This window comes from Dipteris shenzhenensis, chromosome 4 (genome assembly GCF_047967505.1).
Source record: "Dipteris shenzhenensis isolate YYH24624 ecotype China chromosome 4, Dip_SZ_1.0, whole genome shotgun sequence".
Taxonomy (NCBI): Eukaryota; Viridiplantae; Streptophyta; class Polypodiopsida; order Gleicheniales; family Dipteridaceae; genus Dipteris; species Dipteris shenzhenensis.
Window position 1 is genome coordinate 35,672,539 of NC_141599.1, and position 25,565 is coordinate 35,698,103.

The 25,565-nt window shown below is 45.1% G+C and overlaps 2 protein-coding genes across 2 annotated transcripts; one reads left to right on the plus strand and one right to left on the minus strand.

Annotated features, from left to right (window-relative positions):
- The first annotated feature begins 450 nt into the window (after positions 1-450).
- LOC147902773 (uncharacterized) lies at positions 451-23,886 on the plus strand. Its single transcript, XM_087373778.1, has 3 exons — positions 451-958; positions 1,942-2,049; positions 23,230-23,886. Exons 1-3 carry the CDS (start codon positions 635-637, stop codon positions 23,539-23,541), a joined length of 744 nt encoding a protein of 247 aa, XP_087229904.1. The 5' UTR covers positions 451-634; the 3' UTR covers positions 23,542-23,886.
- LOC147902774 (uncharacterized) lies at positions 4,713-15,098 on the minus strand. The gene is made up of 2 exons (XM_087373173.1): positions 13,373-15,098; positions 4,713-4,966 (listed from the first exon to the last, which is right to left on the minus strand). The coding sequence occupies exons 1-2, from the start codon at positions 15,096-15,098 to the stop codon at positions 4,713-4,715; spliced, it is 1,980 nt and encodes a 659-aa protein (XP_087229299.1).
- Positions 23,887-25,565: the final 1,679 nt, after the last annotated feature.

Below are 25,565 nucleotides of genomic sequence, written 5' to 3' on the forward strand. Positions count from 1 at the left end.
CCGATGCTCGTTGGGGTGCTGCTGTGAGGTCGCTTGAGAATTTTTGTTCGCCTGGGCATTTTTTGGACATTGCGGGTGGACAAGCTGCATGGTGGGCACACATTTTTATTGGAGGGGAACCCGTGTGCCGATTTGCGGGCGGATGGGTGTGAAACCCTCCTTAAAAGGAGGGGGGGGGATTAGAATCGGGGAAAAAAAAACTTGCAGCCTTAGGCAGGGAGGCCCAATAGAAGGGATAGGCTCGAAGACTGACACAAAAAAGATTTGTGAAGGCTACCCACTCCATGGCCGACTCCTCTAACCGCGACATGCTTGGCCCATTCCATCTCCTCCAGTTGCAACACCGATCACACGGTGGTGAGATAAATTAGCAACCTGATGACTACAAGGGCAGGTGTGAACAACCACATGGGGTGGCCATCCTCCAATTCTAAGTCCTTGTCCATGGGGGGGGGCCTTAGTGTATATATATCTGAGAGTCTAAGCATAATCTCACTTCCTCTTCTCTTCTGTGTAGCTTGCAGAAATTTCTTTGTTGTTGTTGCAACATCAAAATCTTGTTGTAATTTCAGTTGCACGCCTTCAATAGCTGGTTTGATCCGTCTTTTACCAAGCTTTTCGATTGTCTACAGTCATGGATTTCCCCTTACGCTCCCTCTTGCCTTTATCATATATCACAGTTTTCCTGGCATCCTCCGCCTTCGGATTCAATCTCGTCACCTTCACAGAGATTGATACCAACCCCGTTTATAGCCCCTGCAAAGACACCACCGTTCAAACCGGAGATGGCTTCACTTTTGGCTTAGCATTCAACACAAATGCTTCGTTTTATCTGAAAGGAGTGCAATATTCGCCTTGTGACCACAGGTTGAATCTATCCTCTGGGAGCTTAGCACTCTTCCGTCCCCAGGTGGATCAGATCAGTCTCCTCACAATCAACGCCAGCTACTTGGACCTGGTCAGTAAATGTTTCTATGCGCCTTCTCTCGAAAATTCAGATCTTGTAGACGGATTTATGAATCAATTGCATCTTGGTATTCTTTTCATATATGACATTAAGCCTCAGTCACATTGCGCTTGTTCGACACAGCTCCAGGAGGAGGACTGTCTCATTCAAGCATTAACCCGATAGAGATGCTCCTAACCAATGGCTTAGTCCGCTTTGAAATATTCAGGTTTTCGTCCGTAGTTATGATGAAGATGCATAACACAGGAACACTCGTATCTTCTTTGCATTGCTGTACGCTTTATCGTTGCAGCCATGAAAATTTGTAGCTTTTGTTTCTAGCGTTGATGTGGGTTTTTCGTGAATATTTATTCAGCATTGGCCATTTTTGTTCTCGGGGTGCACCACTGTCAGGACTTAGGTCTTATTGCTTGGAAGTCTAGTACACGAAGTTTGCTGGAGTGAAGCGGGCATTTCAGTGAGTTGGGTTTAAGGTAGGGGAATGATGATGACTGCATTGAGCATTTTCTGCTCAAAGATTCCTTTCATGAACATGCTGAATGGAACAACCTGGAAACAAAAGTAGATAGTAAGCCTTCTTCTTTAATGCTAGCCTTTGTCACGGCTGAGTCTGCCCCTCACCTTCGGAGTGTCGACAGAAACTCAGTACAAATTTGTAGAAATGGATGCTTTGGGTGTGTGGACTTGTATGTGTGAAAGCATATGTCTACACTATGGTCTGCACCCACCGTTGGGCGATGATGACGTGAGTGGGGATGCGATAGTAGCTAGTCCCTGCTATGTTGATGGAGTTCATGGTTAAACTGTACTATGTGTTGTGTTTTTAGAGGATGAGTTTGGGCATATTCCTGGATTCATCTAGATATAAGGCTATCCCAAGACAGTTCTGTCATTTATGTATTCATTTAGCACACTTTTGAAAAAGTAAAGTTGGGGACTGATAAGCATATTCTTAAAACTGTGTTGCTTTTCAGAACAATACCGCATTAGTTATGGTGGCATTTGCTGGAAGCAAGTATGCGGCAGAGTCATTTCCTCATATAGTGACCTCTCAACAGTATGTCATCACAAGTTTCACATTGGTACTTTCTTGCTCTCTCTCATACATTTTTGGACGAGCGTTTTCAATTGGTTGGTGTGTGATTCTTACCATAGGATGGATATTCTGTAAACGAATCATAATAAATCTGCAGGAACTACGTACTATTGTTGACTTATAACTTATGTCATGGATGGCTGATGGAAAACATCAGAAATGATCACTTTTATTTACAGAGTTGCTGGCAGTTCTAGTCTGATCAAGGGTCTTTTTAGTTTATGTTTGATCCTCTAAAAGTTTTGTCCAGAAATGATAGACACTGCATGTAAAGCAGCATTAAGTTAATCTAGGAGACTGAGAGGAAGTTATGCTTGGATGCCATTGCTGCCCTTGCCATAAAGTTGTTTTCATTGCGCTCTTTATCTGCTGTCTGGGTTTACGCAATTATTTTATTTTATTTAGTTTGTGAGAAAGGCATGGTAGCAGATGAAGAAGATGTCAAGGGAGGAAACATATATTGAGGGGACGGTGTACTGATTGTCCCCATTTCTTTGTAACAAATGCTAGCCTTCGTCATGGCTGAGTCTGCCCTTCACCTCCAGAGTGCTGTCAGAAACTCAGTATGAAGACTTTGTATAAATGGATGGTCAAGTATGTGTGAGTGTGTGGATTGGTATGTGTGAGAGCATATGTTTATACTATGGTCTACACCCACTGTTCGGTGCTGATGACATCAATGAGCTAGTCCCTACTATTCGTGATGGAGTTTATGGTTTTCAACCTTATCAGTGACTATCATGAGATTGAGACTGCACTATGTTGAGTTTTAAGACGATGAGTTTGGGCATTTTCCTGGATTCATCTAGATATAGACGCTTAAGGATTTCCGCACTGCATTAATATGAAGGAGTTTAATGTGGTAAGATATGGCCTATACTAACTCTGACTGTCACAGTAATTGGCAATTGCCACACCTTCTCTTCTAGTCCTGTTTTGTGGTACATCTGCAATAGGTTAAGTCCACAGTTGTTTTCCATTTTTTAAAACATCTAGTTTTCAATTCAGAAAGGTTAATCGTTCTTCATAAATTTAGTCAGTTTAGGAGATTTGTAGATGACTTATTAGTCCTAGACACTCCAAACTTTAAAGATTTTATGTACCAAAATCCAAACTTTGGTGGAGGAATTTATCCTCCGGAGTTTTGTAAACTTAATTGTACAGCTAGTGGAGGCTATTGTAGTTTCTTTGATCGTAGCATTACTCAATCTTCTTTAGGTTTATAAGTTTATATCTATGATAACGACAACAACCTGAGTATGCTATGTTGAATATCATACATTGACTCAAATCTCTGATATGGCTAAATATGGAGAGATCACTGCCCAATTGTATAGGTTCTCTCATCTTTGCACAAGTAAGTCTTTCAATTTAGTAATTTAATCCTATTATTATAAAATACAAGAAGAGTAATAAAGCAGCTTCACTCTATCCTATGTGGTATCCGTTATATCTTTGGAATTTTAGCTTTGGGTATGTTTAGGATACCTTGAACTTAGAATCAAAATCCAAATGGGGAGCTTCTCTTTTTAGTTCTTAGGTATGTTCTATTTTTGGAGTTTATGTCCTCTTAGATACATGTATGTATGCAAAATTGGTTTATATGTTTTGTCTCCCCCTCCCTTATTTATTCTCGATTTAAATTTAAAATAAACAAGGCCGCACATGATGTGCTTAACAATGTTGCCTTCTCTAGCTTTTATGGAGTAGATTGATAGTTGATGTGGGGGGGGGGAGAGCGAGCGTGCGCAAGAGAGCAAGAGAGAGAGAGAGAGAGAGAGTGAGAGAGAGTGAGAGAGATTCATCCCTTGATGAAGCCATGATATTTGGGTGAAGTCGTGTAGATATTGTGGAGCCGAAGTCCTGGCTCTATGAAGATGAAACTGGCCTTCAGAAACTCCAAAGGGCATTAAACAGATGATAACCAGCAAATACTTAATTTTCAGCCTTTTAGAAATTTCCACAACAAACCAAAATAATTTCGAACACAACACTCTCTCGTTCTGCACCAGACATCAGATTGGCCCTAAACTTAGCTCCCCTTTCGATATTTCTTTATCAATTATGCAAAAGGCATCCAAATACAAGAAAAGCACTGTCGTGCATCAGCCAACTGAATAATCCGTTCACAGGCACTTCCGTCTTGCTATGCATCAATTTCAGTCTCAGAAAGGCATCCCAGTCCAGTGCAATATCCCATGGCAACCGATTTTGGTTGGTTGTTCTAACCTGGCAACTCTGATACCCTTGAAGGGAGTTTGGTAGGAGAGAAGTCAGCCAAGTCTATTGTGGCAGCTCTGATACCCTTCAAGGGAGTCTTGGTAGGACAAAGATTAGCAAAACAACCAACCCTGGCTGTTACTGGCACACAGAAAGACTAGCTGCAACAAGGCTATAGGATCTGAAGATTCTGAGGCAGTAGGAGAGATTTTGAGAAGCAATCGATCCAAAGGCTCTGGAAACCTTGGAACAACAGCAAGCAAGAAGGCGAGTGTGTCTGGGGCAGTTCTCTAGCACTCTAATAGGTGAAATCAGCAGACGCAGCCCTGGAATCATGAGAAACAGCAAATTATCTTACCTCTAACACTCCTTTGATCCTTGGCAGTCCAATCTTGATGGGCGACTAAACCTCGTAGCTGTTTAGAAACCCTAGAAGCCTGCTGGAATAAAATTTTCCAGTTCTGGGAGCTTTGGATGACCTCTGGGCGGTGCAAAACAGCTGAACGATCTGTTTGGATACCCTGAAGTAGCCCAGATAGGTGCGAAACAAAAAGGTGATTGGCTTGGTGGGCTTCTGGCAAATTGTGAATCAGCAAATAGGCTCTGATAGGGCTCTGGTTGGGTGCAAATCAGTAAAGCAGCTCCTGGAAGATGCGAAACAGAGAAACGACCAGCCTGGAAAGCTGAAACAGCCCTGGGAAAGTGCAAAACAGAGAAACGCCTGTCCTGGTGGGCTCCTGGAAAGATGCGAATCAGCAATTGGCTTCCGGAATGGCCTTGGCAATGTGCAAATTTGCAGAACAGCTCCTGAAAGAGGCAATTTTGCAAGCTGGGACCTGGCAGGGCTCTTGGCTGGCGGCAAATCTACAAGATGAGCTGCTGGAAGGTGTGTGGACAGACACATAACTGAGAACTCAGTTATCTACTAGGATTCAGACAGATGATTTGGGGACAACTGTAGAGAGATATGGACAATAGAGAGAGAGACTCCAAGGCTGGGAAGGAGGAAAGATGAGATGGAGCTGGACCAGCCCTTGCTGAGCCCCCAATCCACTTGAGCCAAGAATAGCTACCATGCAAGTCACTTGATTTTTACCCCTCTCTAACCTTTAGATCCTTTGCCTTGGCCCATGGGATTAATTGCACTGAGGTGTCCTTCACAATTTTAATCAGTTTGAGGCCAGGTCAGCCACCTTAAATTCCTAAACATTAGAAATTCACATCCCTGTGACAGACCCCCCTCTTGAAACACAGCAAAGGTGCTCATTTGCTGGTTGAAGACAACAAGCAAAAAAATAAAAAAAATCAAATTACTGAGTGGCAGACTCTGCCAATATTACAGGTACCTGTTCAGATATGTGCTTGAAACATCACCAATGCAAAAACAGCATTGAGAAATCAGAAAATATATACAAGATATGGCTTGGTAGATAACCAGCCATTCTAGATATATAAATAGAATCTTACAGTGACTAGTACGCTGATCTAGAAGTTTTGTGGCGTGTTGTTGTATGTAGTGAAGGGGGAAGGGGCAGATTTGGAGATGGGGAGAGAATAGCAGAAGGAAGGGAGAAGAATGAGGGAATAGAGAGAGGGAGAGAGAGAGTGTGAGCGTAGGCAGCAGGTAGCAGGAGGGAGAGTAGATAGGATTAGATGTCACATCAAAAAGTCCCTTACAATCCTTTTGGGTTGACTTATATAGTCCCCCACAGTTCCCACATTTCCCCTACTATTCTCCCATCTATTTCCCCCTTAAAATCCTTCTTTTTCCCACCTTCATTACAGCCATCCCTTCCCAAAGAATTTTGCCCTCAAAATTTCCAAGAGGTTGCCCTGGATGAGAAGGATACAACAGAAACTGATCAGCTCTGTAGGAGATAGGGGTAGTCCTGCACAATGCTCTCAGGTTGCCAAGAATTCTCATCTTCCGTTAAACCTTTCCATTTGATGAGGTATTCTGTGTAGGCTTTGTTCCTGAGTACATGATCTCTGAAGCCCTTGATTTGCTCCGGCACTTAGATTATGTGGCCCTCTTCATCCATAGGAGGCAGCTCAGGAAGAACCTGGACATGCTGTCCGACATGTGGTTTCAGCAAGGATACATGGAAAACATTATGGATCTTGGAGGTACTGGGTAGTTCCAATTGATATGCTACTTGCCCAACTTTGCGGATGATATTGTAGGGGCCATAATACCTGTGGGCAAGCTTTGTGTTGGTATTACCTTTCAGCGAGGAATATCGATTCTTATGGAGACGTAAATGCACATAATCCCCTTCTTTAAAAGATAAGTACCTCCTTTGTTCATCCGCATACTTCTTCTGCTTGGCTTGGGCATCCTGCATATTCCTCTTAGCCAACTGCAGAAGGGCATTCATACTCTCCAAATCATTTCTTGCTTGCTGATTTTTCACAGCCAAGTCTGCAACCTTGGAAGGCATTCCCACTTTGCATCCATACATAGCCTCGAATGGACTCATGCCAATAGAGAGGTGTTTGGTGCTGTTGTAGCAAAATTCAGCCAATGCTAACCATTTGTCCCAAGACCTCTGCATGTCATGACAGTAATGCCTTAGATACTCCTCCAACCACTTGTTTATTAAAATGGCAGCGGAAGATGCAAACAAACTGAAATTATAGAGCCACACAGAGAACACTAGAGATAACAAAATGTACCACCACTGATCTGCTGTAAATCAGCCCTTAAACCAGGGCAGCAACTGAAATACAAGATATCTTGAATAAGATGGAAAACAGGAGCTGCTGGAGAGGCTGAACTGAAGCAGAGAAAAAGGGGGGAACACAAGAAAGCTGAAGCCTGAGAGCACGGAGGCAGGAGAAGCCTGAAACGAAGAGGCAGAGGCTTGGAGCGGGGAGGCAAGAGCCCTGAAGAGGCAAGATCTGCTGCGGGAGTGTGGGCAGCCAACTGAGCAGCTGAGAGGGGGCTCTGAGGGGATGGTCAGGAGCAGGCTGTATGCTGGAGCCTTGAGGAGCTGCAAGAAGTGTTGGAGGAAATGAAGGGAAGGAGGCCCTTTTATAGGGCAGGCCAAGGGGGGGAGTCGGCCGGTTTGGCTGGACCGACCAGCCTGGTCGGTCAGGCCAACTGGGCCGACCAGCTGGTCGGCCAGCCTACCCCCTCTGGCCCCCCTTGCTGCATGGGGGCTGGTCGGCTGGCCACGCCTGGAGATGCTGAATCTCAACACCCCCTCTCAGCTCCAGGGTGTGGCACAAGACCCAGAGAGCTGGTATGACGTTGGAGAAGGGGAGGAGAAACAGATTTGGTAAATATATCGGCGACGTTGTCGAAAGTGGTGCTGAAGAGGAGCACAATGGTACCGTCAAGAACCTTCTCTCGCGTGTAGTGGTACTGAATTTCAATGTGTTTTGTCCGAGCATGAAAAACCGGATTGCGAGCAAGGGCAATACAGCTTTGATTGTCACAAAAAAGTGTGGTAGAAGTGGATTGCTGAAAACCACAATCGAGAAGAAGGCGCCGAAGCCACACAGCCTCACAGGTGGCACTACACATAGCCCGATACTCAGCCTCGGTGGAAGATAGGGCGACCGTGGGTTGGCGTTTACTGGACCAGGAGATAGCCACAGAGCCAAAGGAGAAAACATAGCCCGTGGTAGAGCGGCGAGAATCGGGGTCGCCAGCCCAATCGGAGTCACTCCAACCTCGGAGAGTGAGCGGGGAAGGAGAGGAACCACCGGCAGCATAAAAGAGCCCGAAAGTAGAGGTCCCCTGAAGATAGCGGAGGAGACGTCGAGCAGCTTGCCAATGAGAAAGCGAAGGGGTTTGCATGAAGGTACTGAGGGTGCAGACAGAGAAGCCGAGATCCAGTCGAGTGTTAAGTAGCCAAAGAAGAGATCCAACAAGCTGGCGGTAGAGGGAGGCATCAGGATAAGCAGTGGACCCAGAAGCAGAGAGTTTAGCGTTGGGATCCATGGTAGAGGTGATGGGCCGACAGTCAGCCATGTGGAAAGTTTCGAGGAGCTCTTGAACATAGCGTTGCTGAGAGACAAAATACCCCCTCTTAGTCTGCCAAATCTCAAGACCCAAGAAAAAATGGAGAAGGCCCATATCCGTCATCTCAAATTCAGTTTGAAGAGCAACTTTAATGACAAGGATATGATTGGTATGACTCCCGGTGAGGATTAAATCATCCACATAAAGAATGATGAAGGTATGAAGCTGTCCTTCATGAAAAAGATAAAGATTGGGATCAGCCAGAGAGCGAAGAAGTCCTTGGCGGCAGAAGAAGGTATCAATACGCTGATTCCAGGCCCGAGGAGCTTGCTTGAGACCGTAGAGAGCCTTGCGAAGGCGACAGACCATGAAAGGAGAACGAGAATCAATGAAGCCGGGCGGCTGATCCACATATACCTCTTCATGAAGATCACCATTCAAAAATGCAGATTTGACGTCCATTTGAAAGATGGGCCACTGATGGTGGGCGGCAAGAGCGAGGATCGTGCGGATGGTGCTCATCCGGGCGGTAGGTGCAAAGGTCTCCCCATAGTCGATGCCGGGTCGTTGGGCATAGCCTTTAGCCACCAGCCGAGCTTTATACTTGTCGACAGAACCATCAGAGGCGTATTTTGTTTTGAAAATCCACCGGACACCAATGACGGAACGATGTGAGGGACGAGGGACAAGGTCCCAGGTGTGGTTCCGAAGAAGAGCATGAATTTCCGCTTCCATAGCCTGTTTCCAATGAGGCTGGGCCAGAGCCTGAGGAACGGTAGTGGGCTCACGAGTGGCGAGGATGCGAGACATAAGGGCATAATTGACATGAAGGGGATCAGAAGAGGATGGTGGGAGATGGCGATGAGAGCGACGAGGCCCATCATCAGGGGGTGGTTCGGAGTAGGGATCCTCAAGACCGGAGGAGCGGAGAGTATCAATGAGCCATCGCGGAACACGTACTGAGCGGGGTTCCAAAGGAGGAGCAGACGAGGGTGGAGCCGGAGAAGGAGGCGGAGGAGAGAGAATAGGAGGTGATGTACCGGGGGACGAGGCAGGTGGAGGGAGAGAGAGCTCCGGGGCATCGGACGGATCTCCAAGAACAGGAGGAGAGTCGGAGGATGTCGGAAGGACCTGCTCGTCGAAAAGAACATCCCTGCTCACGGAGATAATGCGGCGGCGAGGATCATAGAGGCGATAGCCAGTGGAGACGGAGTTGTAGCCTACGAACAAGAGCTTGTGGGACTTAGGATCAAGCTTTCCACGATCAGATTTAGGAATATGAACATAAGCATCACAGCCAAATACTCGAAAATGGGAAACATCGGGCTTAGATCCATAGTAAGCCTGATAAGGGGTCATGCCTGGGACTGCTGATGTCGGAGAGCGGTTAAGAGTATGGATGGCGGTCATCATGGCCTCGGCCCAAAGAGACTGAGGGAGTTGACTGTGAGTGAGCATGGTCCGAGCCATTTCAACACCGGTACGATGTTTACGTTCAACCACACCATTATAGGGAGGGGAGAAGAAAGCTCTGTAGTCAGTGAGAAGGAGAGTTGCTGACGAGGACAAACTTCTTCAACTTCATCAATATAGAAGTTCCCAGATCAGAGGGTAACCTGGTGCTCTGATACCATATTAAAATGGCAGCGGAAGATGCAAACAAACTGAAATTATAGAGCCACACAGAGAACACTAGAGATAACAAAATGTACCACCACTGATCTGCTGTAAATCAGCCCTTAAACCAGGGCAGCAACTGAAATACAAGATATCTTGAATAAGATGGAAAACAGGAGCTGCTGGAGAGGCTGAACTGAAGCAGAGAAAAAGGGGGGAACACAAGAAAGCTGAAGCCTGAGAGCACGGAGGCAGGAGAAGCCTGAAACGAAGAGGCAGAGGCCTGGAGCGGGGAGGCAAGAGCCCTGAAGAGGCAAGATCTGCTGCGGGAGTGTGGGCAGCCAACTGAGCAGCTGAGAGGGGGCTCTGAGGGGATGGTCAGGAGCAGGCTGTATGCTGGAGCCTTGAGGAGCTGCAAGAAGTGTTGGAGGAAATGAAGGGAAGGAGGCCCTTTTATAGGGCAGGCCAAGGGGGGGAGTCGGCCAGTTTGGCTGGACCGACCAGCCTGGTCGGTCAGGCCAACTGGGCCGACCAGCTGGTCGGCCAGCCTACCCCCTCTGGCCCCCCTTGCTGCATGGGGGCTGGTCGGCTGGCCACGCCTGGAGATGCTGAATCTCAACATTGTTCACCCTCTCTGATTGTCCATCCGTCTGTGGATGATAAGCAGTACTAGGCGCAAGGGAAGTACCAACTGCAGTGAATAACTCCTACCAAAAGTGACCCATAAATTTAGCATCCCTGTCACTGACAATCTCCTGAGGAAAACCATGGTGCTTGAACACATACTCAATGAATTGCCAGGCAACCTGTGAAGCGGAGTACCGAGTCCTAGTCTGTATGAAATGGGCCTGCTTAGTCATCCTGTCAACCACCACAAATATGCTATCCCAACCCTTATCTGTAGAAGGCAAGCCTGTAATGAAGTCCATGGCAATGTGAGTCCATTTGCCTTCAGGAATGGGTAGCGGTTGCAGAAGGCCTGCGGGTAACCCCCTGTCCACTTTATTTTGTTGGTAGGGCAAACATTCACTGACAAACTTAACCACATCTCGCCACAAACCATCCCAAATAAAGCTCTCCTTGACTTTTTCATATGTTTTTGTGATACCCGTATGCCCTGACATAGGGGATGAGTGCATTTCCTGTAATACCATCAACCTGTACTTGGAGTCTGGCACAAGATAAATTCTGTCCCTGCACCATAACAGTCCGTTGCGGAGCTGAAATCGAACATGTCCTTGGCTGGACGGACTCTGTAACTCCACAAAAATAGGAGCTGCATCAGAATTTTGCATGTATTCCTCCTGAATCCCAAGTATCCACTCCTGATGAAGCGTGGAAATGGCAGACAGTTTGCATGACCACATCCTGGACAAGGCATCAGCAACCACATTCTCTTTCCCCTTTCTATATTCAATGTCAAAATCATAGGACTGAACTGCAGCCAGCCATCTCTTCTGCTTCATGGATAAATTAGGCTGCGTTAAGAAGTACTTGAGTGTCCTGTGATCCGTTTTGACCTTAATCTTGCTACCGTACAGGTAGTGGTGCCATTTTGCAAAAGCATGCAAGATTGCCAGCATCTCTTGATCATAAACATGATAATTCATTTCTCTGGCATTAAACTTCCTGCTCTCAAAAGCAATCACACCATGCTCTTGTTTTAGGACAGCCCCTAAACCTTTGCCACTGGCATCCTTCTCAATAATGAAAGACCGTGAGAAATCAGGGCACACCAATACAGGTGCATTGCTAAGGGCATCCTTGAGGTTATCAAAGCTGAGTTGTGCTGCTTCTGACCATTGGAAGGCATCCTTTTTCAGCAAATCAGTGAGAGGGGCAGCCCTTTTGGCGAAGTGCCTAATGAATCTCCTATAAAAAGAAGCAAGACCCAAGAAACCTCTGAGCTGCGTGGTATTTTGTGGCTGCGGCCACTCCTTAATGCATTTCACCTTAGCTGGGTCTACCCTGATTCCGTGCCTGCTTACAACATGACCAAGATATTCAACCTCCTCTGCCATAAATGTGCACTTGCTGGCCTTGGCATAAAGCTGATGCATTCTCAAGATTTCTAGCACTTGTCGGACATGGTCAATGTGTTCCTGTGCATCCTTACTATAAATGAGAATGTCATCGAAAAATACCAGCACACATTTGAAAAGAAGGTGGTGTAAGATCTTGTTCATGAGTGCCTGGAAGGTGGCTGGTGCATTAGTCAAACCAAAAGGCATCACCTTGAACTCATATAATCCTCTTTCTGTACGAAAGGCAGTCTTATGCTCATCACCCTCAATCATCCTTACTATAAATGAGAATGTCATCGAAAAATACCAGCACACATTTGAAAAGAAGGTGGTGTAAGATCTTGTTCATGAGTGCCTGGAAGGTGGCTGGTGCATTAGTCAAACCAAAAGGCATCACCTTGAACTCATATAATCCTCTTTCTGTACGAAAGGCAGTCTTATGCTCATCACCCTCTTTCATCCTGATGTGATGGTAACCTGACCTCAAATCAATCTTCGTGAAATACTGAGCACCCTTAGGTTCATCCAGCAGGTCATCAATCCTGGGAATAGGAAACCTGTTCTTAATGGTGGTCTTATTCAATTCTCTGTAATCAATGCACATACGAAAAGAGCCATCCTTCTTTTCACCAGGAGTACTGGAGATGCAAATGGCGAGGTGCTATGAGCAATGAAGTTTTTCTCAAGCAAATCTCGCACCTGTGTTGCCACTTCTTCCCGTTCAACCTTAGAGAGTCGGTACGGGGCCTTGTTTATTGGTTTACTACCATGTTCCAGGACTATGGCATGATCAACATCTCTTTTTGGGGGCAACTGAGATGGCATATCAGCAAACACATCCCCAAATTCTAAGAGCAATTTCTGCATTTCACAATTATCCACATGGGGAATACCACCCTCCTGAGGTATAGAGACATTCAATGCATAAATGGCACTTTCGTTCTTGAGCTCCCTAGCTAGCTGCCTTGCTGAAATGACCTGCAATTTCTGATTCACAATGCCCTGCAATGTAACAGTTCTACCCTTGTGGCAAAACTCAAGAGATAAAGCATTCAAATCTATACTGATTTTCCCCAGGAATTTCAGCCAATCACAACCCAGGACAGCATCTATGGGTCCCATATCCAATGCCAAAAGATCACCTGCAAACTCATAATGATCAGAAAACTTGATCCTGGCATTCTGGCAACAATGTCTGCTGATCATGTGCTGTCCATTCGCGATCTCCACTTTCAGACCATGGTCTATCTCTGTAGCAACTAATCCCAATCTTTGCAATGTTCTACAATTAATGAAACTGTGAGTGCTACCATTGTCTACCAATACATGGACAGATCTGCCATTAATCATTCCCTTCAACCTGATTGTGTCAGCACTTTTGGCACCCATCAAGGCATGTAGTGAGATGGTATACAGTGTAGACTGGGCATCCCAATAAATCTGTTCATCATCCACAGGAACATTACCATTAGCATCACCTCTGACAGGAAAAGGCATTGTAGGTTGATGCTCCAACACAGAGAGTGTTGGCTTATGGCCTTTCCTGCTACATGTAGGCTGAATATCAATCTCATGCATCACATGAGTGGTTTGCTCAATAGCCCCACCCGGATCAAAAGGAAAAACAGTCCCCTTTGTGGCATCTGTGTCAGGAGACTCATCTACATCATGAACTCCTGTCAATTCCTCATGAGAGACATCATGGGGGTCTGCTACATCAGCCACTTCATCATCATCAGATAATTCAATTATCATGCTGAGTTTGGCTGAGCTGACATTCTTCATTTTGCACACATCTCGGTGCTCAGGTGTCCATTTCTCTCCACACCTAAAGCATAAATTTGCCTTCTTCCTACTGTCCATTATGGCTCTGGAATGTTGTTTAACTTCTGATTTGCCAAAACCAGCGCTGGGTTTGACACCTGTCTTTGCATCCATGGGCCTGTATGGCTTTGCATATGGCATCTTACTTCCAGAAACCGTTGGATATCGTGGGAAGGAAGCAGCTGCTGGTTTCTTATCAATCCTATCAGCAAAATTTGTCTTCCTGTCAGCATCATAAGCAGTACCATAGAAGCTATGTGACACATGCTTGTACTTGCCAGCATATTTTGGCTCAAACACCTCAGCAAGCTGGGCTGCTCGCTCAATGGTTAGAGGATTGTGAGCTCTCACATCAGCAGCTAGAGAGGGATCTAAGCCTTGTATAAAATGCAGCAACTTCCCTTTCTCAGAAATATCCTGTACAAACAAAGAAAGTCTCCAAAAACGCTGCAAGTACTCCTGGACCGTACCTGTTTGTGACAGTGCATAGAATTCAGCAAGGTACTGTTCAAGGATTAGGGCCGAGATGAAGGTCGTGACCATAAGCTCCTTGAACTTTTTCCAGGTGGTAGGCTTCTGAGGTGACTCTCGCATGTAACGCCACCATGTATGTGCATAATCCTGTAAATGCATGCCAGCAAAAATGATCCTCTCCTCATCATTCTTAGGGTAGAAGCGGAAATAATCTTCAAGCTTCGTGAGCCACTCCTCCAACTCATTGGGAGTGCGAGTGTCACCCTTAAACTTATGCACAGAGATTTTATCTTTCACATCTTTGGCTGCGTTATTTCTATAGTGACTACCAGTATACTCACGCTTGAAGCTCACATACTGTGAAAAGGGCATCTCATTACGAATATCCTCAGGCAAAGCCCTATATGAACGTAAGGCATCTGAAAGCATATCATCCATGTTTGCATGCTGCCCACTTCCAGCATCATGCTGGTTAGGAGAACCACTCCCCTGATGCATAAAGTGCGTCTGACTGAAAGCATTACCTCCCTGATACGCAGGCTGAGTCTGACTGAATGTATTAACAGGAGGTGTCATCGAAGCATGCAATCCCTGCTGAGTCTGCCTGCCATAAACATCTCGGTGGGTGGGTGGCATAGAAAAAGGTTGAGAAGAGGACTGGCCCCTCTCCCAACTGCCCTGAAACCCAACACCCAATCCAGGCATGCTCGCCATTGGCAAAAATGTGCCAATGGGCCGGCCCAAAATGGACGGCTCAGCCAATGAAATATGTGAGCCAAATGGAGGCCTGGAATCAATAAGAGAAGTGCTCGGCGGCACGGGCAAGGCATCACCAAAATCAACATAATCCCCATGCTGGGGTGCATGCATAGAACCAACATCATAAGTGCGACGGCCATCAGCCATAAATCCCCTGTGTGGGTCAGGAAAATCACCTTGGCTATCCGACTGATCCTCGTGCTGGGGTGCGGGCTGCTTACCCTTATCGTGCATACTGATGGCGGTAGTGATCTATTGCCCAATGTTCTTACCCATCTGGGTGATAGCTGTATCGTGCATAGCCATAGCAGTGGTGAGCTGTTGCCCCAACTGCTGACCCATCTGCTGAAAAGCCCCCTGAAGCATCGAGGCCAATGCATCTAGAAACTGTGTCGGTAGGCATAGCAGAAACTGGCTGTGAAGGAGATGCACCCTCTGGGACCGGCATCTGCTCCTGCTGAGCAACATCGTCACCGTGCTGAGATGACTCATCCGACCGGGGTGCACGTTTGGGTGCCATGAGTGACACGAGGAAAATGTGCCAAGTGTCGAAGGCTCGATGTAGAGGCTTGAGAGGTGTCAATAAAGAGGCTCAAATGCAGTCGTTGAAGAGGTTTGAAGAAAGCTCGGTGAAGAGGCTGGAAACAGGGCTCAAAATGAGCCACGAAGGTGGCTTAGAAAGGGCCAGAATAGGGCTGTAGGAGTACCCTAAAAGAGGGTTTTTTTTTTTTTTTTTTTTGGGGAGCTTAGGACAACTAAGACACCTAGGGTAGTCTCAACTAAGCCAAACTGTCTAAACCCAACCTTATCCAATCACTAACCTAATTAGACCTAACCAGACCTAAACTAACCTAACCAACCAAACCCAAGTAGCTAACCAACCCCCCCCTAAACCCTAGCTAACGGAACCTTAGGAAAGACTAAGGTATGATAGACGACGGCGGCCTGGTGAGAGGGCGGAGAGAAAGGGCGACAGAAGCATGGCGGCATGATAGGCGACGGCGGCCTGGTGAGAGGGCGGAGAGAAAGGGTGACGCTTATGGACGGCAATGCCACGAGCAAGATGCCACCGAGGTCGAGATGCCACGGGCGACGACTTGCAGCTTGGGCCTGCTGGGTTTGCAGGGCTGCTTCGTTACGGGACGCCTGCAAAGGAAAAGGGGCAACGAAAAGCTGAGCAGTGCATGAGCGTCGTGGACTCTTCTCGGCTCCCAGAGTGGTCGTGGGCTTGTGGAATATGCGAGGATAGGCTTAGATAGGCACGTAGCAACGGGTATCGGTGGCCTTGCGTCTGTCAGCCGACGAGCTGGTGGTACCTTGCTGCGTCTGGCAGCCTACGAGCTGATTGTACCTTGCTGCATCTGTAGACGTCTCAACGTATTGATTGCTTTAAGGCAGGGTTGGGGAAGCCAACGGAAGCAAGGTGCCAGAGAGCGGTGCTCTGATACCAATGCAGTGAAGGGGGAAGGGGTAGATTTGGAGATGGGGAGAGAATAGCAGAAGGAAGGGAGAAGAATGAGGGAATAGAGAGAGGGAGAGAGAGAGAGTGTGAGCGTAGGCAGCAGGTAGCAGGAGGGAGAGTAGATAGGATTAGATGTCACATCAAAAAGTCCCTTACAATCCTTTTGGGTTGACTTATATAGTCCCCCACAGTTCCCACATTTCCTCTACTATTCTCCCATCTATTTCCCCCTTAAAAATCCTTCTTTTTCCCACCTTCATTACATTGTAGGCAAAACCTGCAAATAATGGTTCAAATACCATCATAACCTGACGGTGTACAAGGAAGAAGTCCATAGCAATGCTTCGCCACGGTCTATCCGGAATGAGTGGCTGGAACAGTCCAGGGGCTTTCTGCCTGTCATACTTACCTTTTTGACAAATGATGCATGTCTGGACATACGATTCAACATCAGCATGTCTGGACATACGATTCAACATCACGCTGCACAGCTGGCCAGTAAAAGAAGTGCTCAATAGCCTTTACAGCTGCGTCTATTCCTCGATGTCTGGCATAAGGTGGAACAAGGCTTTCAGACATAACCCTGGCCCTCAACTACTTTGTAACACACAAACGGCCATGCATCAACAGAAAACCCTCTCGAAGAGCATAATGATCATTTCTCTGTCCCTCAGATAGCTAATAATATATTCTTGCAAAGTCATCATCCGTAGCATATTGCTCTTTCATGGCATCCAATTCATCATGATAGGCAATAGAAACTGCAGAAACTTGTGGTTTCTTTGATACGGCATCAGGCACTGGCCTTTGGGATAGTGCATCAACAACCACATTCTTGTTTCCAGACACATCACAATTTGAAATTGAAACATAGACAGAAAATTGACCCAGTGCATGTGCTTCTCAGATAGTTTTCTCTGTGTGAGAAAATACCTCAGTGAAGAATGATGTGCTTGAACATAAACATCAGCACCCAACCAGTAGTGCTTCCACTGTGACAGGGCATGAATTATAGCAAGCATCTTCTTTTCGTAAATCTGGAAACTCATTTTCCTAGGCTGAACACCTTGCGGTGTTCCCATAGGCATCACACTGGACAACAAAGGGTTTTCACAAATCTAGCAAGATTAACATTGGGTCCGAACAGAACTTTTCTTTCAGCTCTTCAAAAGCTGCAATTTCTTTTTCTTCTTCTTAGGTTTCAAAGGGGCATTCAAAAACTCTGCAAAGCGTGGGTCTTGTATCAACTGCACAAAAGTGTGATCAGTTCCTTGCAACTGTGCATCAACTTCTGATTGAACGGGCTGCTCCTCATCTTCCTCCCACCGTGCTGTATAATCAAAAGAGTCTGATTTCTCCTCTCCATCAATGCTATGTGCCATGGCTGAAAAATTCTCTAGGCCGCAAATTTATTACAGCAACTAGTATTTGCTGTCCTGACCAAAACAGAACCACAGGCTCACCCTCTTGAGGAAAATGGCAATATCCCGGCAATGGACATTGAAACTGGCCTTTGGAAACTCCAGAGGGCAATGAACAGTTAATAACCAGCAAATACTTAATTTTCAGCCATTTAGAAATTCCCACACCAAACCAAAATAATTTCAAACACAACACTCAAAAGCTAGATTTGCCCTCGTCTGCCGCAGACACAGATTGAGACCTAAACTTAGCGCCCCTTTCGGTATTTTTTTATCGATTATTTAGAAGGCATCCAAATACAAGAAAAGCATTGTTGTGCGTCAGCCAACTGAATAATCCGTTCATAGGCACTTCCGTCCTGCTATGCATCAGTTCAGTCTCAGAAAGGCATCCCAGGGAGAACAGCAAATTGTCTTTCCTTTGGCACTCCTCTGATCCTTGGCAGTCCAATCCTGATGGGCGATTGAACCTGGTAGCCGTTTAGAAACCTTGGAAGCTTGTTGGAAGAATTTTGTTAGTTCTGGGAGCCCTGGATGACCTCTGGCCGGTGCAAGACAGCTGGACGCTAACCTTTGGCCGGTGCAAAACGGCTGGACGTTCTATTTGGATACCCTGGAGTAGCCCATACAGGTGCGAAGCTGAAAGGTGACTGGCTTGGTGGGCTTCTGGCAAATTGCGAATCAGCAAATAGGCTCTGACATGGCTTTGGTAGGGTGTGAATCAGCAAAACAGCTCCGGGATGATGCGAAACAGAGAAACGACCAGCTTGGAAGCCTGAAACAGCCTTGGGAAAGTGTGAAACAGAGAAACGTGTGTCCTAGTGGGCTCCTGGAAAGATGCGAATCAGCAACTGGCTCCCGGAATGGCCTTGGCAAGGTGCAAATTTGCAGAACAGCTCCTGGAAGAGGTGATTTTGCAAGCTAGACCCTGGCATGGCTCCTAGTTGGTGGCAAATCAACATGATGGGATCCAACCCTTACTTAGCCCCCAATCCACTTAACCCAAGAATAGTTCCTTTGCTTGCCCCTAACTTGAGTTTTACCCCTCTCTAACCTTCAGATCCTTTGCCTTGGCCCACCCAGGCCACCTGGGTTCAAATCTAGGCAATGGAACCACCAAAACCGGCCTTTGGAAACTCTAAAGGTGCCGTGAACAGAGCCAACAAATACTTAATTCTCAGCCATTTAGAAACTCCCACAGCAAACCAAAATAATTTCGAACACATCACTTGAGAGCTAGATTGCCCTCGTCTTGCATTAGCGCCGCTTTCGGTATTTCTTTATCATTTATTCAGAAGGCATCCAAATACAAGAAAAGCACTGTCATGCATCAGCCCAAAATCAGCCAACTGAATAATCCGTTCATAGGCACTTCCGTTCTGCTATGCATCAGTTTCAGTCTCAGAAGGCATCCCAGTCCAGTGCAATATCCCATGGCAACCTTTCTTCCGATTCTGGCTGATAGTTCTAACCTGGCAGCTTTGATACCCTTCAAGGGGCTCCTGGTAGGAGAGAAATCAGCCAAGTCTGTCTTGACAGCTCTGATACCCTTCAAGGAAGTCTTGGCAGGACAAAGACTAGCAAAACAACCAACCGTGGCTGTTCCTGGCACACAAAAAGGCTAGCTGCAACAAGGCCATAGGATCTGAAGATTTTGAGGCACTAGGAGAGCTTCTGAGAAGCAATTGACTGATTTGAAGGCTCTAGGAACCCTGGAATAGCAGCAAGCAAGAAGGCAGTGTGTTTGGGGCAGTTCTCTGGCACTCTTAACAGGTTGAAATCACCAGAAGTATCCCTGGAATCACAAGAAACAGCAAATCGTCTTTCCTTTGTCACTCCTCTGATCCCTGGCAATCCAATCCTGATGGGTGACTGAACCTGGTAGCTGTTTAGAAACCCTGGAAGCTTGCTGGAAGAATTTCGTTTAAATAGCCCTGGGAAAGTGCGAAACAGAGAAAAACATGTCCTGGTGGGCTCTTGGAAAGATGCGAATTAGCAACTGGCTCTTGGAATGGCCCTAGCAAAGTGCAAATTTGCAGAATAGCTCCTGGGACCTGGCAGAGCTCCTGGCTGGTGGCAAATCAACAAGATGGGCTCCTGGAAGGTGTGTGGACAGCTGGGAAGCAGGAAAAACGAGATTTTGTACTGAGATGGAGCTGGACCAGCCCTTGCTTAGCCCCCAATCCACTTGAGCCAAGAATAGTGCCTTTGCTTGCCCTGCAAGTCACTTGATTTTTACCCCTCTCTAATCTTCAGATCCTTTGCCTTGGCCCATGGAATTATTTGCACTGAAGTGAACTTTACAACTTCAATCAATTTGAGGCCAGGTCAGTCATCGTCAATTCCTAAAAATTAGAAATTCGCGTCCCTATGACAGAAGATTTGTGACCACTTGAAAAGCTGCATGAAGCTGTAGAGGGGTAGTCCCCAAGTTTGCTAGTAGAATATGATGTGGGACCAATGGCTTGCTACATATCATCCTAGCAAGAAGTAGAACTTGTAGTCTCTCTATTTGGGACCAGTTTGTCTCCAATAGATCTAGCCCCCAATGGACTTCTGTACATCCCAAACTAGGCTGAAAATGCTCCAACCACAAGTCCCAATAAGTAATCACACTCTTCTTCTACTGGATATCAGCAGCCTCCTTATGCTTTTTTGAGGCAGGAGATGTGAAGGATAATGTGCTCCACATAGTGAGGATAAGCCTGCTGCTTGTATTGCTTGTATTCTCTTACGGATGAGAAGAGCCATGAGGTAATGTGTGGAGAGATGGGTGCAACTCTCTCCTCTATATAGGCCATGGAGTCGCCTCTAGATGGCCGATGGGGTAGGGCAGGTGAGCTGGCTGACCGAGATGCAGACTAATCTGCCACCTATACAATCAACTGCTGCTAACCTGCCATATGCCATGTCATCGTGGCTGACTTGCCACATCTCTGCTGCGTTCCAGCAGCTGTAGATTGTCACATCATCACATCAGGCTGCCACATCAGCAGCCGACCTGTTTGTGGATCAACTAACAGCTCGACATGATATCTGTATATCAGCCTATCCTTTTTGGCTGATAGATGGTTAATTCTTGATGCCCTCTGCATCCCTGCATCACTTATACCACTGCTCATGGATTCTCCTCATTGAGGGGCCTTACAGGTGAGCATCTAATCTAGTGGATGTCTAGAGGACGGAGCATTGATTCTCCAAGAAAATGGTCTCAATTCCATTTTGATGAGGCATGTGGCTGTAATGGGGAGGGGGCCTAGTGCATTGTCGCAAAAAAATGTGTGCGTTTTTACCAAGCGTTTGCACTTTTTAAAACATGATCCTTGGACCCTGCAAAGAACACAGAATATTAGTTTATTTAAACATGTTTCATCTTTCAAATATCAATGGCTATGTAGTATATTCATTGAATCCTGTACTATGTAGGCTCCAAGTTGTCTTTGTTGTTGTGTTGATGGGCCATGTTTCATCTTTCAAATTTTGATGGCTATGTAGTATGTTTATTCAGTCCTGCACTATGCAGGCTGTAAGTTGTCTTTGCTGTCAGTATCATAAAATTTGAAGCTTTGTAACTGTTCTAACTTGTTTACATGCATATTATGCTTATAGGTTAGTTAGTACTATACACATATATGCGGGAAAATTCATGGGAGACATGCGGACATTTCCAAATGTTATGTCTTTTGTACCAAATGTTTCCAAACGCATGGCAACTCCACACAGAGAGAGAGAGAGAGAGAGAGATGATATGATATGATTCTATTAAAGTCCATGTGAGTCATGATCATGATTAACTAGTAGTGATCCCTTACACTAAGACTTCTTTTATGTAACTCCCTCCATCCACAAGGAGGAAGCCTGCAACAATCACCACTTCCACCTGCAAGTGTGGTCCCCTAGGCTGCGGATCCCGGGTGATGTGGTGGGACTCCTCCTTGTGGGAGGGTATACATACTTAGTTATCGACATACGTAAATACAATGTACATACAGACCTACTTATCTAGCTACCCACCTACCTACCTTTATCCATCCATTCATGCACAGGTAGGCAGGACGTGGGCGGGTATACAGATACATAATATATTATATATTTTTAGAAAACTGGTATTTGTTTTGTGTTGTATTTTGACTTAAAAGGCAACATTTGAGGCACTTCTCTAAAAAATAAACTACAAAGAAGAAAGACTGTTGCCAGGATTGCAATAGAGAGGTAATTCACGAAGTTTATTTTGATCCTAGACAAGCTGCTGAATGCTTGGAAGGATACTTTCTTGAGGTGATCCTAGCACTTTCAGGACTTTCCTTGCTGAAAGCTAGCTTGATGCACCTCATCCCAGCAGCAGACATCTTAGCTTTGAGTCAAGATAGTGAGGAAAAACTTGAGAGCTGGGATTTATGGAATGCTTCCAACCATATATGAAAGTCTCATTGCAGGGTAAAGCCTTATTGCTGGATCCCAGACTCATTATTCGCAGAATCTTTAAAGAAGAGAGAGGGGTGTCTCATGCAGGCAGAGAGAAATCATTATTTTAATTATTTTTAATAATTGCAATCTTTGGGGGAGTAAAGCGGCTTCTCTCAGTTCAATTTACGTCTTTTGGTTGCTTTTGTCTCAAGATTGGGAGCTGGTGAGCTAGGTCCAGCCCTATGTGATAGATCCAGTGATGCTAATGCAGTAACGTCTTGAATGGCTAGCATGTGAACCTTAACTTCATATGCACGTCATGTATCTGCTAGTGGCTCGCTCTTGGTAAAGCTTCAGCTCAGCAGTCTAGGCCTTGCATGGATTCCTTTAAAATACTGACTCGCCTTTGAATCATGCATTGTCTGGATTTGGCAATTATATAGAATGAAATCAAGTTAAGGGGTTTAACTTGCTCTTTGTAGCGGATCATACTTGTCAATGGAGGATCATACTCTTGGGAAGTAACCAGCCAACTTGCTGGAGGTGGGTTGCATCAAGCAGACGTCTCACTTTAAGTTGAGAAATTGTGAGACGGTTCAAAAATAGTCCAGCAGGTACATATTTAAAGGGGCATTTGCCAATCTGGGACTTGGAAGACAAAAACAAGGTAACCATGGCATTAATAATCCATTCAAGACAAGACCGATACTGACATTGCTTCAGAAGGATGAACCTGATAGGAGGACCCTCTTTTTGTGACGAATTGAAAGCAGTGCTGAGACCGAGTGCCTTCATAGTGTTTATGATAAAGCTAATGCGCATTCAGGAGTTGACAGTGTTTGATCTTGGAACACATGGGTGGGAATGAACATAAATATGCAGAGGTATAAGATTTTGCATGCTCACATGGGAGTGCGCACACACATGCACATGCACACGTGCACCGCCAAAATGCAAACAGATACTTATTTCCCCCCCCTTGCATCAGGTATTGGACTTCAGTAAAGGAAGGTTGCAGAATTTGCTATGGAAAAGTGATGGCTGCAGCTCTTGCAAAGGGAATTCAGCATTTGTGTGCTTGAAAGGAGAAGATTGTGCCATCCCTTTGAAGAACTGCAAGACCCTAGGAGGAACTGTTGATTGCAGCCTCAGTTTTCAAACATCCTTCTCAGGTTCAGATAAGCATTATAGGGTGCTCAATTCTTGGTACGAGATTGGTCATCTTCATCAGTACTCTTTATACGGATTGTATAACAATTTGAAGAGCTCACTTACCAGTCAGTATAGCAAGTATTTTTAATGAATTCTGAGAAGCAGCATAAACTTGGCTCTGGTTGTTTTGAGCTTGTACTGTGCAAGTCAGCAGCACTTCCTTGCTTACACCCATGTCTGCTATATGCAGACTCCAAAATATTCTTTTAGGGGGTTGCTTTGGCACTCTCTTTGGCTCTTGTTGCCTTGCTTTTAAGTGTAGAGAGTTTGGGTATTCTGTATCTGGTGAGATGTTTGAGTGAATTGACTTTGAAAGTGGTCGCAGTTCGATCAGACAAATGTTAGTAAGGGCAAGCTGGACTTTTTACGGGGTGTCTCTTCTTCCTTGCAGGAAACCCTATGAAGTTGTTACAAGACATGCATTTGTGATATAATACAGTAATTTCATAGTTTGTTAGAAAGTAGATCTTGACAAGTAAGTTTTCAGTACAGTGTTTCTTATTCTATCAGTGAGAACTGGATTCTTGTGACGTTTAGATGAATGAAGAATTGTTGAATATATTTAGTGAAACAGCATGATTGTTTGTGAGAGAGTTTATTCAGTCGTATCATGAGAATCTGACTTTCTCATAATGTCAAAAATGTACCCAAGCGTGGTTATATACTAGCTTTTGTAATGTAATGAAAAACCATTGCAAGCTTTTTTGTATATTTAGTTATATACTTTCTAGACTGAAAAGACGTTACATATATGAATGCAAGTACTATCATACACACGTAATCAATATGCCGCTAGTTTATAGCACCTCTAATCAAACCATTTTTCACATCCATATTAGATTGATAAAGTTTTTGGTGAGAATAAGTGAAGTCTTATAAGGTACTAATTGTCGTTTCATAATTAGAACATTCTCATCGAGTGAGTTACCTTATGAAAAAGATTATCACTAAAGAGATTTGAAAGTCGCTTGCCGTTGGATGTGACAAGGTAGTTAAATTAGAAAGTTTACATTTTTATCATAAACCTAATTAGCTAGATGGGTAAAGTCTCAACAAGCATACCAATGTGATGAGTGGAGTGTATTTCTAAGAAGCTTGCAAAAAATAAAATAAAAATTGCAATGCTAGTAAAAATAACGATGCTTTTTTAAAGGTGTTATAATGATCAGCAAGAATAATTATGAAAAGAAGCTACACATATAGTTTTTATAGAAGGTAAGTGGCACACAGTTTCTTCCACAAATCTTCTGTAGTCTGCTCATTTACTACTGTGAAATAAACTGACTCTGTAAGATGAAGTCTAATAGTAGATTTTGTTAATGCATCCAACTCATTCTAATCATCCTCAGACATATTTGTAGGCTTAGCTTCAATCCTTGCCAAGGGTTTAATCTGTTTCTTTTGAATAAGCACATCCCTTATTTGTTCTTTCCACAAAGAAAAGTTTGTACCATCAAACTTTTTAATGTTGTAAAACTCCTTTTCAGACATGGAAGAGGATGCCATGATGCAAATAAAGCAAAATTTCAAATGCTAGTGCCTATAAGAGAATCACACCAAATATCAGGTGCGCCCGAATGTGTATGCCATAATAGAGTGAAATATCATCAAAACTCAAAGCTCAAAGCATCAAAAGATGCATCTGACTCATGTGCATATACTATGCATCCATATGAGCAAATCTGGCCTAAAAGAAAATGCCAACTGCAATGGCAATCCAAAATGCTAATAAGTGCTAAATGACTTAAGCATAAACATCGTCCACTGGCATATGCATCAATAATATCTCATCCAAGAGAGCATAGCACTATCAGTGCATCACCTGTAATGTGTCAAAGCTATCCCTTAGTATAAAATAGCATCCATGTGCAAAGCGTCCATAAAAATAGCATCCCACGAGGTAATTTGGGCCTATCAACGCATCCAATAAGGATCGCAATGCATCCAAATGGCTTATAAATCATTCACTGCAACCCAATGCACACCACGAATGAGCGCACATTGCTCAAACTGCAACCAGAGTGATCTGCATAAGGTATGCTCAAGAAATCATAGTCTCACGGTAATGACCGCTAGTGAAAATAGAACCTGAGATGCCTCAAAACATGGGCG

Excerpts from the sequence above, each read along its gene's own strand:
- LOC147902774 (XM_087373173.1), bottom strand. The coding sequence starts at position 15,098 with ATGGCTGATGGCCGTCGCACTTATGATGTTGGTTCTATGCATGCACCC. Across the intron at positions 4,967-13,372 it reads AATGCCTTTTCCTGTCAGAG|CTTTCCAGGCTGGTCGTTTC; the intron begins GTGATGCTAATG and ends GGGCTGTTTCAG.
- LOC147902773 (XM_087373778.1), top strand. The coding sequence starts at position 635 with ATGGATTTCCCCTTACGCTCCCTCTTGCCTTTATCATATATCACAGTT. Across the intron at positions 959-1,941 it reads ACGCCAGCTACTTGGACCTG|AACAATACCGCATTAGTTAT; the intron begins GTCAGTAAATGT and ends GTTGCTTTTCAG. Across the intron at positions 2,050-23,229 it reads TCATCACAAGTTTCACATTG|GTATTGGACTTCAGTAAAGG; the intron begins GTACTTTCTTGC and ends CCCTTGCATCAG.